The following is a 14,418-nucleotide window of genomic DNA, read 5'->3' on the forward strand; positions in this document are numbered from 1 at the left end:
TGAACTGGCTTGATTTGTGAGACATGAAATGTGGGGTGAGGGAGGGAGCTTTAGCTTAACTGCTGCTGCACTGATGATTGATTCAGTTTTGTAGGGAGCAATGAAGCGTGGAGCGAGCTTATGGGTGAGGGGTTTCAATGGGATGTCTTTAGTGGATAGCCAAACCTTCTGCGCTGGTTCATACCTTGGCACCAGTGTCCAACAGTAGGCCACATAATGGCAATTCAGCTCGGTTTAACAGAGCAAGGCCTTTTTGGTTTGAGGCAGATCGACCAGTTCTGTTACAGGTGTTGTTGTATAGATGGAACCTCATAGGTGGTCTCGGCTGCCAAAAATAGTGGAGGTTGATAACCAAGTGAGACTTGAAAAGGGGACAGGCCTGTGTCTGAAGAAGTTAGAAAGTTGTGAAAATAATCAAGCCAAAATAACTGCAAATACCAGGGGGGTTCTGAGAGGTGACATAGCCAACATGCCTTTCAGTTTGTCCATTAGTTTGGGGATGAAAACCTGAACTGTGGCAGACTTTGCCTTCTAAAGCAGTACAAAATGTCTTCCATAAAAGATAGTAAAGACTCTTATGATCCATCCAAATGACAAACGTCTGCTTGGCCCCCTCCAAACAATGCCTCCACTCTAGTTTGATCCTGAGTAATTCACAGTCCCTAATGTCAGAAGTCTGCTGGAGTTAGTCACCTAGAGAACAAGGCATGTGGCTGGAGCTTACCTTTAAGGCCTGACCTCTGGGAGACGATTGTCCCCACCCCTGAGTCAGATGCAGCCACCTACAACTGAAGCCACAAGACTGGGGCCAAGGTGAATAGCTCCTGTAATCATGTGACAGAGGCCTTTGCTTCTCTGCTGCTCCTCAGGAGTCAGCTGTGAGAGCCCAATTTCCATAGGTTTGGGTCATGACTCTGACAGGGGCGCGAGAGTCTGGAAACAGAAGTTGCTGATGAAGTTGGAAGAGTAGCAATCAGCACCGGAAATACCTGAAATGGCACCCTGTGGGATTTGTAGTTCATTTTTAATTCTCTCTCCCTAGCCAATCGTCTATTCTAAGGACTAGGGATACTAAATCCTTAAAAGAAGTAAGTTCATCAGCAACTGATCTTTCATCTGATCATTTAATGCTTGTAAAAATACTCCCTGTAAAGTGTTTTCTGGCTAGCCAGTCAAGGCGAGCTTTCAGTTTGAATAAGCATGTATGCTAAGTCTGCTGTTTGGTCCTCATTCAACATAACATGATACTCACACACTGTGTGCAAGCTAGTCTTAGCCAAAGGCCTCTTTTATACCGTTACATTCAGAGGTATGGCACTTTCACAATGCACAACTTTTTACCACAGTTATTACAATAGCCATTTCTTGTTGTATGCTCAATCAAGCAGGTAAGTAAATCTCTAAAAGCTGATTTCAAACCCCAAAACACATTGCGCCAAAAATTGGTCCACCCCAAGGATCGGATCCCCCGACACAAACAGAGTAACATAGTGTAACATAGTTAAGTGCCAGGAGGTACGGTGGCCCCTAGAGACAAAGCACGTACAAACTCCAAAACACTTAAAAATCCAAAACACTTACCAACTCCAAAACACGTACAAAATCCAAAACACATGCAAACTCCAAAACACTTACAAAATCCAAAACACTTACAAAATCCAAAACACATGCAAACTCCAAAACACTTACAAAATCCAAAACACATGCAAACTCCAAAACACTTACAAAATCCAAAACACATGCAAACTCCAAAACACATGCAAACTCCAAAAGACATGCAAACTCCAAAAGACATGCAAAATCCAAAACACATGCAAACTCCAAAACACATGCAAACTCCAAAACACTTACAAAATCCAAAACACGTGCAAACTCCAAAACACGTTCAAACCCCAAAACACGTGCAAACTCCAAAACACGTGCAAACTCCAAAATACATGCAAACTCCAAAACACGTGCAAACTCCAAAACACTTACAAAATCCAAAACACGTGCAAACCCCAAAACACGTTCAAACTCCAAAACACGTGCAAAATCCAAAACACGTGCAAACCCCAAAACACGTTCAAACCCCAAAACACGTGCAAACTCCAAAACACATGCAAACTCCAAAATACATGCAAACTCCAAAATACGTGCAAACTCCAAAACACATGCAAACTCCAAAACACGTGCAAACCCCAAAACACGTTCAAACCCCAAAACACGTGCAAACTCCAAAACACATGCAAACTCCAAAATACATGCAAACTCCAAAACACATGCAAACTCCAAAATACGTGCAAACTCCAAAACACGTGCAAACTCCAAAACACGTGCAAACTCCAAAATACATGCAAACTCCAAAACACATGCAAACTCCAAAACACTTACAAAATCCAAAACACGTGCAAACCCCAAAACACGTTCAAACTCCAAAACACGTGCAAAATCCAAAACACGTGCAAACCCCAAAACACGTGCAAATTCCAAAACACAACGGAAGTGCTCCAGGACGCTAGGGGCAGTGTTGAGCTTTTTTTACCTAGTAACTACACAAGCCAGGAAGTACCAATGACCGGATTTGGGATGTATCCCAATTCAGGGTCTGCAGCCTTAAAGGGCCGCATTTTAAGGCCAATTACGTCACAGCGACACGACGAAGGCTGTCCCAATTCAAAGGCTGATCGAAATGCCGCCCTCAAATGCATCCTTAATTTCCCTGAATTTTAAGGATGGGTCGGTGTAGCCTTCATGGCCCAACATATCCCAGACTTCATAGCGCGGCGGTGGTGTGGACAATTTTGCCGAAAAAAAAAACGTCGGAAGCGGAGTGGCCGAAGAGTAAACTTTCAGAAGTAAGTACTGAATATTATGTCACTTATTTATGCGCAAATGTTTTTATAATGAAGAACATTAAAACATTACTGTTGGCAACATGTCGGCAGAGTTATGTGACGTTAGTGATGTTTGTACTAACTTGGTTTTAAAGCCTTTACTTTAAAATATACGCCGTTCAATAGTCGACCTTAATCTTACAGAGAATGTGATGATTTTGTGGATAATTAAAGTCAGTCATATATCCAGAAACACAACAAGCTGAAAGTCAGTGATGCTGCTCGGTTTGCAGTCCTGAATATCACGGCACAAGCAGGATTCACTGCACTGTTAATGTTAGCTATGTTATATTGCTGCCTCTGTTCGGTGGTGTCGAGCCAAACGGACTTTAACGTGTGTTTGAACGAGCTGACGGTTCACTCGTTAAGCTGAAAGAAAGATGCTTTAATCACAGGAGTCACACATGTGTCCACTGGACCATCTGGGAACTCTTCTTGTTTAGCACTTGTAATAACACAAACACTAAATCCTCCTTCTCTGGTGCTGTTGTGTAGCAGTGTGTACACCTGAGACTGTCACCTGTCTGTCTGTCCTGCACTCTATCTCTGTTTCTTTCTCTCTGATTGTGGAATAAAAGTATGAACATGTGTTTATAAGTTACACTTGTGATTGAATCCTGCAGCTTATCACACATTTGATTTCCATGTGTGACAACTGCAAGTGTCCAGAGTGAGGACAGACTGAGGGACCCACTGCTGCACATCATCTGTAAGGCTTTGCAGCCCTGATGATCCACCAGGACAAACTCAGCAGTGTGTGAGGAAGAGGAGGAGGAAGAGCCAGCAGCAGCTGACAGATGGAGAGAATAGACAGACTGTTCCCTGTTTGTGAAGGACTGCTAGGAAAGTTTAACATAACTGTCTGTCCTGAATCAGTCTTATTAGGTAATGTTCAAATAATTTTATCATTCCAGTGTTTTCAGTGTGGGAGAAAGTACTCAGGGCCTTCAAGTTACACACTATGAAAGGCAGCAACAAGTTTAATGTTCAGAAACCTAAAGTATGTATCAGCAGCAGAATGGAGCTAAAAATAAATGTTTGTTTCAGTTCTATGAAGCTTTGAGTATTTTGGATCAGTAGTACTGCTGTGTTTGTTGCATCATATTGCTGTAATTGTTTATATTCTTTATATATTCTGAGGTAAGTTGATCTATAGTGTTACATCATATTCTATAAGGATGTTATGTGTTTGTGTACTTTCTGCCCAGTTTGACCCCTTTAGCAGAAGTCAGCCTGTTTAAGGCTCTGATATCTATTCTGTATGACTTTAAAGCAGTTATGACATGGTCTGATTTTCTCACCAATAAAGGAATATTCAATATATCAGTCTACTCTTCATTTTATCAGAAACAGTTATCACAGCTTGTACATTTTCTTTTTATAAATATATGTAAGCAATGAGCCAAATACACTGAAGGAACAACATTTGTCTCTCATATATGATACACCTATATATGCACTGTCAAAGATACTTGTCTTTGAGTGAAGATTTAAGGTGATAAGACATGTAAATAACTGCAACTTGAATCTGTACTGAGGCTCAGTATTTGACACAGAGTTCATGTGCACTGCTGTAATAGCTACTAATAATTAATATAATAACCATAATATTGGCCATATTATATTTACATTACCAAAGTGATATGACTTTAGTCTCATGAATAACATTAGCTAATTGTTATTTACTAACTAATCTTAAATGACTGTTCAGTACAGAAATGAAGCCCAAAAATTATGTTTTACTGTCCTGTGGTCTCAGCCTCAGATACTTATCAAATCACACAAAGCTCTTGTAGAAACAAACAAACAAATGAACAAAATATGTTCTCCTTCATTTCTGTCAAACAAAGTTTCCAGCGGTTAGTATCATGGTTACTAGGCAATCTGGGAAGCGCGACGGAGACTAGACCGTCCCATACAGACCATGTGTTTGCAACAAACTTGCCGTTTATTTTGCAAATCGAGCTCAACATTGGGGAAACCAACAACCATGGTACTCCCCATATCTGCACAGTCCCATAGGTGCTTGTCTCCATGTAACCCTGAAGTGAAAGAGCAAGAGAAAACAGATATATGATTCATTTAAATTTTCCCTACTCCAAAGTTTTGTGCTGTGAAAGGGAATGTCCTGCAAATGCACATGCAATAAGGCCAGCTGTGATATTACCTGCTGTGTACATACTATTCATTCCAAAACATGCAAGTCCTGATTCTAGGTTTTTAAGTGGTATTTCATTAAATATTTATTTGTAGGAGTTATTCTTTTAGAGAGTGAAACCACAATACAAGACACATGCAGGCATCACAATATTTTTTAACCTGAGCCAATGAATTTGCAGCTTTAGATTGTCAGCTTTTAAGTCAAATTATAGAAATTACCAAAAGAAATCACTATCTTTGATGATTGAATCTTACAGTATATAATGCAAATTTTAATAAATATCTAGAATTAAATGGGATACAGTTAACAATGATGGTACTGTGCACATTTACGCATGTGACACATTTACTGTGTCATTTCTAAAGGTAAATATTGCTTTGTGTTCTTCTGCACAACACACAGCTAAGCTGTTACATGGATTTCAGTTTCAGTAGTAGAACCTGGCATTAAATGATCTGCTAAAGATTTAGACACCAGTGTCTTTCTTTATAACACCTTCTGATCTGGTTCAATCTTCCTTTAAGCAATCAGTACAAACAGGTATAAGGTGTGACATGGAGTTGCCCCTAAGAACGTAATAAGATGGCACTGGGATAAATAAAATGAGACAGCAGTATTGCAGCACCATTTTAAATAGTGATAAATCTTTACTGCCTGTCTAGTGCCTATTGATTAAAATATCCAAAGGTTATGTATTTGCCAGTATTCTTAAGTTCTAATAAACTCAGTAAGAAATTTCATATTATTTAGGCCATATGAGTAGCGGAGAAAAGCAGTGCTGGAATGAGTCATCATTGTAACTCTTGGGTTCAAAAATCAAGGTGAGAAAAGATGAACAGGAACAATCATCTGCTCAAACCTCTCGTTGTCCCTTTGTGAGCACATCGTCCTTTACCTCAAAACACTTGTATTTTTCATCAGTTCAATCAATGAGTCACTATTCCGATATATAATTAGAGTTGGAAATGGCACTTCGATCTCCTCAACCTTCACTCACCCCAGCTCTTAAGCTTACTGTCACTAGCACCCCAGGTTATTAATCATTTAATAATAATACCAACATAATAGCTTCATTTCACTGACACTCTATGCTCTCTCTGTCTTTTTACATTGTCTTTTTCATGGGTTTTTCCCAACAGCTAGAAATGAGAGTGCATATTCTTTTAATAATAATAGCCAAAGATGCTTCTCAACAGTAGTGGTAAATGCTACTTAAATAATCTTTCTTAAGGAGAAATTCTGTGACATCAGACATGGTTTTCATTGCTCCCTTTCTCTTTCTTCAGTACCAGGATTTCCCTGCCCAGCACCCACTGCAGCAGCAGCATACAGAGGAACTCACCTACGAGGTCGGGGACGGACTGTGTACAACACATTCAGGGCAACTGGACCAGCTCCCTATGTCCCAGCATGTGGAGGGTGAGCATTTTTTCTTGTTCCAGTTTTGTTGTTTTAGCTTCCATCTCAGTCTTTTCACTTATCCAGTGTACTAAATCTCAAACTGCTCAGAATCAGTGGAGCATGCCAGGCTTGCCTTATAGCAGTAAGACACTCCACCACTACCATAGCATGGGGACTCGACTTAGAGGCATGCTCCTAAACATGCTCTTGTATCTTAGCACAAATTCATAGAAAATAGCTGTCAAGATGAACTTGCACCTGTCACAGGTGCTGTTGTATACAGGTGTGTATACAGGTACTGTTCCTCTAGTCTGATATAATTAAACAATATAAGAAATAGTACAAACCAAGGAGATGGTTATCTGAGGAACTTGGAAAGAAAGCGACTGGACTTCTTCCTATTTCTTGAAGATGTTTCACCTCTCATCCAAGAAGCTTCCCAGGTATTTAATCCCTAGTGAGAGTTATTCCTAAAGAGGGTCGTTGACCCACTATTGATCACATGCCTCAACGAATGGCCAAGGTGTGAAAAAAAATTTGGATCAGCAGAGGTTTCGTGTGAAACCATGGTGAGATCTATTATGTGAACACTGGTGGCGCAGCAGCAGCACGCAGCGGCCATTCCTCTGTCTAGTGTTGCACTGTCTTGTCTTGTTTATTGTTGCAATTTTTTTGCAGAGTCCTGTTTTTAAATTCGATTTCAATTCAATTTTATTTATTTAGCACCAAATCACAAGAACAGTCGCCTCAAGGCGGTTTATATTGTATAGTAGATTCTACAATAATACATACAGAGAAAAACCCAACAATCATATGACCCCCTATGAACAAGGACTGTGGCGACTTTTAACAGGAAGAAACCTCCAGCAGAACCAGGCTCAGGGAGGGGCGGGGCCATCTGCTGCGACCTGTTAGGGTGAGAGAAGGAAGACAGGATAAAGACATGCTGTGGAAGAGAGACAGAGATTAATAACAGGTATGATTCAATGCAGAGAGGTCTATTAACACATAGTGAGTGAGAAAGGTGACTGGAAAGGAAAAACTCAATGCATCATGGGAATCCCCCGGCAGCCTGCGTCTATTGCAGCATAACTAAGGGAAAATTCAGGGTCACCTAGTCCAGCCCTACTATATGCTTTAGCAAAAAGGAAAGCTTGAAGCCTAATCTTAAAAGTAGAGATAGTGTCTGTCTCCCGAATCCAAACTGGAAGCTGGTTCCACAGAAGAGGGGCCTGAAAACTGAAGGCTCTGCCTCCCATTCTACTTTTAAATACTCTAGGAACAACAAGTAGGCCTGCAGTGCGAGAGCGAAGTGCTCTAATAGGGTGATATGGTACTACAAGGTCATTAAGATAAGATGGGGCCTGATTATTTAAGACCTTGTATGTGAGGAGCTGGATTTTGAATTCTGGATTTAACAAGGAGCCAATGAAGGGAAGCCAATACAGGAGAAATCTGCTCTCTCTTTCTAGTCCCTGTCAGGACTCTTGCTGCAGCATTTTGGATCAACTGAAGGCTTTTCAGTGAGTTTTTAGGACTTCCTGATAATAATGAATTACATTAGTACAGCCTAGAACAAAAATCGGGTAATACTGTTGCCTATGAACATGTGTGATGCATATAGAGGTAATCAAATCTATGTCAATGTCGAACTTCATTAATCCATTAATTAATTAAAGAATTTTTGCCATACAAGGACCTTCAAAGGAATCAACTTCATTGGAACGTGTAATGAAGAGTGTTCATATATATGAATATTGTAAGTATATTTAGTTGCTAGTTTATTTGATAGTCTGTGTAGTAGTGATGGTAAATTCGATTATTTTTACTGAATCGAGTTTGAATGAGTCACTCACCAAAATGAATCGGGTTTTTGGAGTCATTTGTGTCACTGAGTCAGTTGCCCATAGAGTGCAAAAAATTTACATTTTCACTAAAACTTAATTTGTTTCTCTTTTCAGGTATATCCTACTGCTAAGATGAGTGATTGAAAAAGAAAAACAACAATTGTTATAGAGCAAAAAAATTAAGTTTTCTAAAGGGAACATTTATTTTATTTATTTTTAATGCATTTTATTAGTAATTCCTCAAATGTGTCAAATATATATTTTCTCATCTAAATGTCCACTGAGCTGTGAGCCAGGGGGCGGTAATGCGCCTTAAGATTTGTTGCCAACCAAGAAGAAGATAAGATAAGATAAGATAAGACTTTATTGATCCCACAACGGGGAAATTTTTGCATCACCTCAGCTCAGGTACAGATATATGAAGGAAATACAAAAATACAAATAAGTACAATCAATGAAAAAAGTAAGATAATACGCTATATACAATGATAGCATACACAGTATGTGATTATGGATATAGTTGGAAATATGGAAGACAAACTATATAGCTTGGAAGGTCATGGAAGGTCCATTATGCATGAAGTGGTGACCGTGGATGTTCACAGTGTCCAGTGACTTATGACATCGTGATTGAGGAGTTATAGAGTCTAACTGCTGTTGGGATGAATGATCTGCGAAAGCGCTCCTTCCTGCAGCGAGGGTGTTTCAGTCTCTGACTAAAGGAGCTGCTCAGCCCACTCATATACTCATGCAGTGGGTGATGTGGGTTGTTCATGATGGATGTCAGCTTTACTAACATCCTCCTCGCCAACCACCTCCACAGACTCCAGGGGACATCCCAGCACGGAGCTAGACCTCCACACCAGTTTGTCAATCCTGCTCCTGTCCCTGTCTGTGCATCCACTCCCCCAGCAGGCCACTGCATAGAAAAGGGCAGATGCTACCACAGTGTCATAGAATGTCCTTAACAGAGTCCTGCAGACTCCGAAGGACCTCAGTCTCCTCAGCAGGTGGAGTCGACTCTGGCCCTTCTTATACAGGACGTCTGTATTTGTAGTCCAGTCCAGTTTATTGTTGAGGTGAACACCCAGGTACTTATAAGAGTCCACTATCTCAATGTCTTTCCCTTGGATGTTCACCGGTGTTGTAGGGGGTGACTTCCTCCTGAAGTCTATGATCATCTCCTTTGTCTTGCCGGCGCTGATTTGGAGTACGTTGGTCTCACACCAGCCAACAAAGTCAGTGATGACCCCCCTGTATTCCTGATCATTCCCGTCTGATACGCATCCAATGATGGCTGTATCATCTGAGAACTTCTGTATATGGCAATCATCCGAATTATAACAGAAGTCTGAAGTGTAAAGGCTGAACAGGAAAGGTGAGAGAAGAAGAAGAAGAAGCTGTGAGCATGGAGGGAGAGGGTGAGTGAGTGAGTGATTCGTTAATAGTAATACATTGGCGAAATTCCAAGATGGCGGCCAACCAAACCGGTTTGACGACCTGTTTGACAGGTTTTGTGTGTGTACGCATGCGCGTTCAGGTATCTTGGGGTTATGTGTGTTCATATGTGGAAACACCCAGGGCGGCTGAGGGGTTATATGTGTTCATGTGTTCCGTGAAACGCTACCTTATTGTGGTGGAGGGGTTTGTGTGTCCCAGGGATCCCAGGGTCTATGTTGTCTGGGGGCTTTTGCACCCTGGTAGGGCCTCCCATTGCAAATTGGTCCTGGGTGAGGGACCAGACAAAGAGTGATTCAGAAGACCCTTATGAGAAAAACATCGAGGGAACAGTTTACCCTGCCTGGGATAGGGTTACCGGAGCCCCGCCCTGGAGCCAGGCCCGGGGAGGGTGCCCGAGGGCGAGTGTCTGGTGGCTGGGCCTTAGTCCATGGGGCCCGGCCGGGCACAGCCCGAAAAGGGGACATGGGCCCATCCTCCCGCAGGCCCACCACCCGCAGGAGGCACCGTAGGGGTCGGGTGCATCGTGTGTCGGGCGGCGGCCAGGAGCGGAGGTGCTGACGGACTGATCCCCGGCTACCAAGACAGGCGATTGGGATATGGAATGTCACCTCTCTGATGGGGAAGGAGCCTGAGTTAGTGCGTGAGGTTGAGAGGTACCGGCTAGATATAGTCGGGCTCACCTCTATGCATGGCTTGGGCTCTGGAACCAGTCTCCTGGAGAGGGGCTGGACTCTGTCTCAGTCTGGAGTTGCCCCTGGTGAGAGGCGTCGGGCTGGGGTGGGTATTGTAATATTAATATAATATTGCTGCCGGTACGTTGGGGTTCTTCCCGGTGGATGAGAGGGTTTCTTCTCTGCGCCTTTGGGTCGGGGAATGGGTCCTGACTGTCATCTGCGCTTATGCGCCGAGTGGCAGTTCAGAGTACCCAACCTTCTTAGAGTCCCTGGGTGGGGTGCTGGAAGGTGCTCCACCTGGAGACTCTGTTATCCTACTGGGAGACTTCAATGCTCACGTGGGTAACGACAGCGAGACCAGGAGGGGCGTGATTGGGAGGAACGGCCTCCCTGATCTGAACCCGAGCCGTGTTTTGTTATTGGACTTCTGTGCAAATCACAGTTTGGCCATAACAAACACCTTGTTCGAACATAAGAGTGTCCATAAGTGCACGTGGCACCAGGATGCTCTAGGCCGCAGGTCGATGAACTTCCACATATCTGAACCAATGGCTTGGTGTTCCAGGGTAGGATAGCAAAGCCCTCTTTTCCACTTCTTCCATGTACAAATTGGCCACGATGGGTGAAACTGGGGAGCCCATGGCACACCCATGTTTCTGCCTGTACATCTTTCACCATCTTACAATGCTGTGATTGCAGCCATTCGCCAACTGTCTGTGAATGGTACTCATGGCCATTAATCAGTGGTCTTTGATCAGTGGGTTTTGGTCAGTGGTTGTTGATCAATGGTCATGAGAATTTGCATATTTAAGATTAAGGAACTGACCTCCCAGCCCATTGTTCCTTCAGTGGGCTGGTTTCAGTCATTATGCAAATGTAGTGTTTATAAGATTGGCGAAACCTGCAGTCAGCTGAGACTGAAGAAGTCACCTGGATGAGTGACGAAATGTTTCTCCCACAAAACGCTACGTCCAGATGAACAGAATCGACTTTTTGGAGATTTACTTCCCTGGATGATTGAGAATGCATCAAAACACATATGTCTGCATAACTGAATGTTGAGACACGCCAAAGCGATAAAAATAGTTTTATTAAAAACCGTATGGTTTGATTAAATTAAAACCCAGTTAAAAACACATGAACACATATAACCCCGCAGCCGCCCTGGGTGTTTCAACACATGAACACACATAACCCCAAGATACCTGAATGTGCATATGTACATGCGCGAAACCTGTCAAACAGGTTGTCAAACCGGTTTGGTTGGCCTCCAAATTGGAATGCAGCCAACGTATTACTATTTTCGTTTATGCTACGATTCAGGAAGGGAGGGCGTGAGTGAGTCCTGAGTGATTGGTTAATGCTACGATTCAGCACAGGAAGGGAGGGGGTGAGTAACTCAAATGTGCTGTTAGCATGTTAGTAGAGCGATGCTACTGTGAACTGAGGAGCTATTGTCTTGATGTGAGCTTTCTGCTCAGGGTTTTTTCTTCCAGTCCAGACCAGAAATGTTTCTGTTAAGAAACTGGCTGTTGTTTTTTCCCCCCACAATTTTAATTCTAAGGTAGATATATTTCTACTAATGAAATTAGTTTGCTAAAAGCAACAGGGATGACTCAGTGAATGAGTCAGTTGGGCTTGTGAATCATGATTCACGAGTCAGTAAAGTGATTCTCGAGTATTGAACGATTCGTTCATGATTCATACATCACTACTGTGTGGCTATGAATCATTTTTATGATTTTTTTCTAGCAAGTATATATATATGTATATATATATATATATATATACTCATATTCACGTGTATAGTATCCAGGTCACTGGATGTTACGTTCGATTTAGGCTACTTTGAGGTTTATATTGTTGTTGTTTGTCATTGAAACTCAGTCTCAATTAAAATGCTCAGGGAGATGATAATGATCTGTGTTGGTTTGAGTTTACTTGGTTTTGCAAAAATAGAGAAAAATCAGAGAAAAAGACGAAATGTATAAAGAATGCCATGTACAGAAAACACTAACATGCCTGAAGATGAAAAGTAAAAAGTATAGCAAAGTAAACAAGTTTTGAGTTTAAAGGCTTTGTCTCTATTCACTGTCTGTCTAACTGGATAATCTAAGTCTACGTCTAGCAAAGACAGAACACTGTTCAATAACAGTGAACAAATAACAGTGAATTGTATAGGTTTTCTATCAAGTAATGCAGCAAAGACACTTGGAGCTGTCTTTTGGTGACCAGGTCTATGAATATAATTAACTGGTCCTCAGAGTTATTTGGTCTCACAAACCAAATAATCCATACATTAATCAAATGCCCTGCTGCCTGACTGTAATTTTTTATCCATTTTATCTGCCACTTATCCAAGGCCAGTCATGGGGGTAGCAGTCACCTCTTCTAGGGGTACAGGCATTCCCGGGTCAGCCAAGAGATGTAATCTCTGCAGCGTGTCCCGGGTCTGCCACGGGGCCTCCTACTAGTAGGACATGACTGAAACACCTGACTCAGGAGGCACCCAGTAGGCATCCTTGCCAGAAGCCTGACTCTCCTTTCAATGTGGAGCTATAGCGGCTCTACTCTGTGCCACTTTCAGATGGCTGAGCTCCTTATGCGATCTCTAAGGAAGCAGCCAGCTACCCTCCAAAGAAAGCTCATTTTGGCTGCTTGTATCTGGGATCTCAATCTTTCGGTCACTACCCATAGATCGTGACCGTAGGTGATGGTACGTAGATCCATTGGTAAATCTGGAGCTTTGGTTTCATGCTCAGCACTTTCACCATGATGAACCGGTGCACTGTCTACATGTACAGCCGTGACCCCAATCCATCTGTCAATCTCACTCTCCCCTCTCCCCTCACTCATGAACAAGACCCAATGGTCGCTCCACCAGCAACAAGCACCCCCCACAGGATACTCTAATGGACCCAACTGAATGCTTTCTCCAGGTCTACAAAACACATGTAGACTGGTTGGGCAAGGTATTATCACCACAACAGGCACCAACCACCCTGCAGCTACAGTTCCTTGCAGCAGGCTCAGCAATGGAGGATGAATGGACCATGTTCCCCAGCTTCTCTCAATGCTGTTGAAAATCTGCTAGAGGTGAGAGTTGAAGAGCTCATGGACGGGGGCCTCTGCTAAATATTCCCAACACACCCTCACAATATATTTGTGTGTGCCAGGTCTGTCCAGGGTTCTGCTCTGCCACCTGATCCAACTCACCACCAGGTGGTGAGAAGTTGACAGCTAAGCTCCTCTCTTCACCCAAGTGTCCAGAAAATGTGGCTGCAGATCCAATGATATGATTGCAAAATATCTCTTTTTTTATGTTAGGCCAATAGGCTGCTTCCTTGGACAAAAATGTATTTTTCGGCGTTTTCAGTAGGATAAACGTTTCCTCAGGTTTCCCCAACCTTATAAACAGTACATCTGTATAATGACTGAAACGTGCACCATTGACTAACAATGGGCCATGAGATCAGTTTCATGATCAATAATATGAAGATTGGGATGACCATTAATCAGGGGCCATGAGTACCATTCAGATTGTTGAGGAATGGCTGCAATAACAGAATGTAAGATCTACCCTTAGGCCCACTCTTTGATTCAGAGATGACTCCCCACTCAAACCATGTTTTTCCCTTACATTTATATTTATACTTATATAAAAACAGTTTTAAGGAGTCATTGATATTTGCATTTATGGTTAGATTTAGCTTTATGAATTTTGTGCACATAATTTAGAAAGTATTTTGGAACCTTCCTAGCCTCCTCACCCAGCCATTAAAGAGTTGATTACATGTTTACTTTTCTTTCTTTTTGTTTTTGATTGTGGAGAATAGGTAGTAGTTAGCCAAGTCTTTGCATGTTAACATGCACTAATATTGCTTTTGTTTTACTGTATGCTTGTTTGTCTGTTTCTGTTTGCATCCTCTGCAGTGTTGTTTACCAGGATGGATTTTATGGTGCAGATATTTATGTAAGTATTATTTACTGGTATGATA

The 14,418-nt window shown here is 42.2% G+C and overlaps 1 protein-coding gene across 26 annotated transcripts in view; it reads left to right on the forward strand.

Moving 5' to 3' along the window:
• rbfox1 (RNA binding fox-1 homolog 1) overlaps positions 1-14,418 on the forward strand; it is a 147,579-nt gene that overhangs the window by 94,618 nt on the left and 38,543 nt on the right. For 21 of the 26 annotated variants that reach the window (XM_084927103.1, XM_084927108.1, XM_084927124.1 and 18 more), the window contains 2 exons: positions 6,324-6,456; positions 14,354-14,393. In XM_084927103.1, the coding sequence (XP_084783229.1) occupies positions 6,324-6,456; positions 14,354-14,393 (173 nt within the window). The remainder of the gene's footprint in view (positions 1-6,323; positions 6,457-14,353; positions 14,394-14,418) is intronic. The other 5 variants (XM_084927106.1, XM_084927129.1, XM_084927128.1 and 2 more) reach the window with 1 other exon arrangement.

The sequence above is a fragment of the Perissodus microlepis genome, chromosome 4, assembly GCF_051167445.1.
Source record: "Perissodus microlepis isolate ML-2025 ecotype Zambia chromosome 4, ASM5116744v1, whole genome shotgun sequence".
NCBI classification, from domain to species: Eukaryota; Metazoa; Chordata; class Actinopteri; order Cichliformes; family Cichlidae; genus Perissodus; species Perissodus microlepis.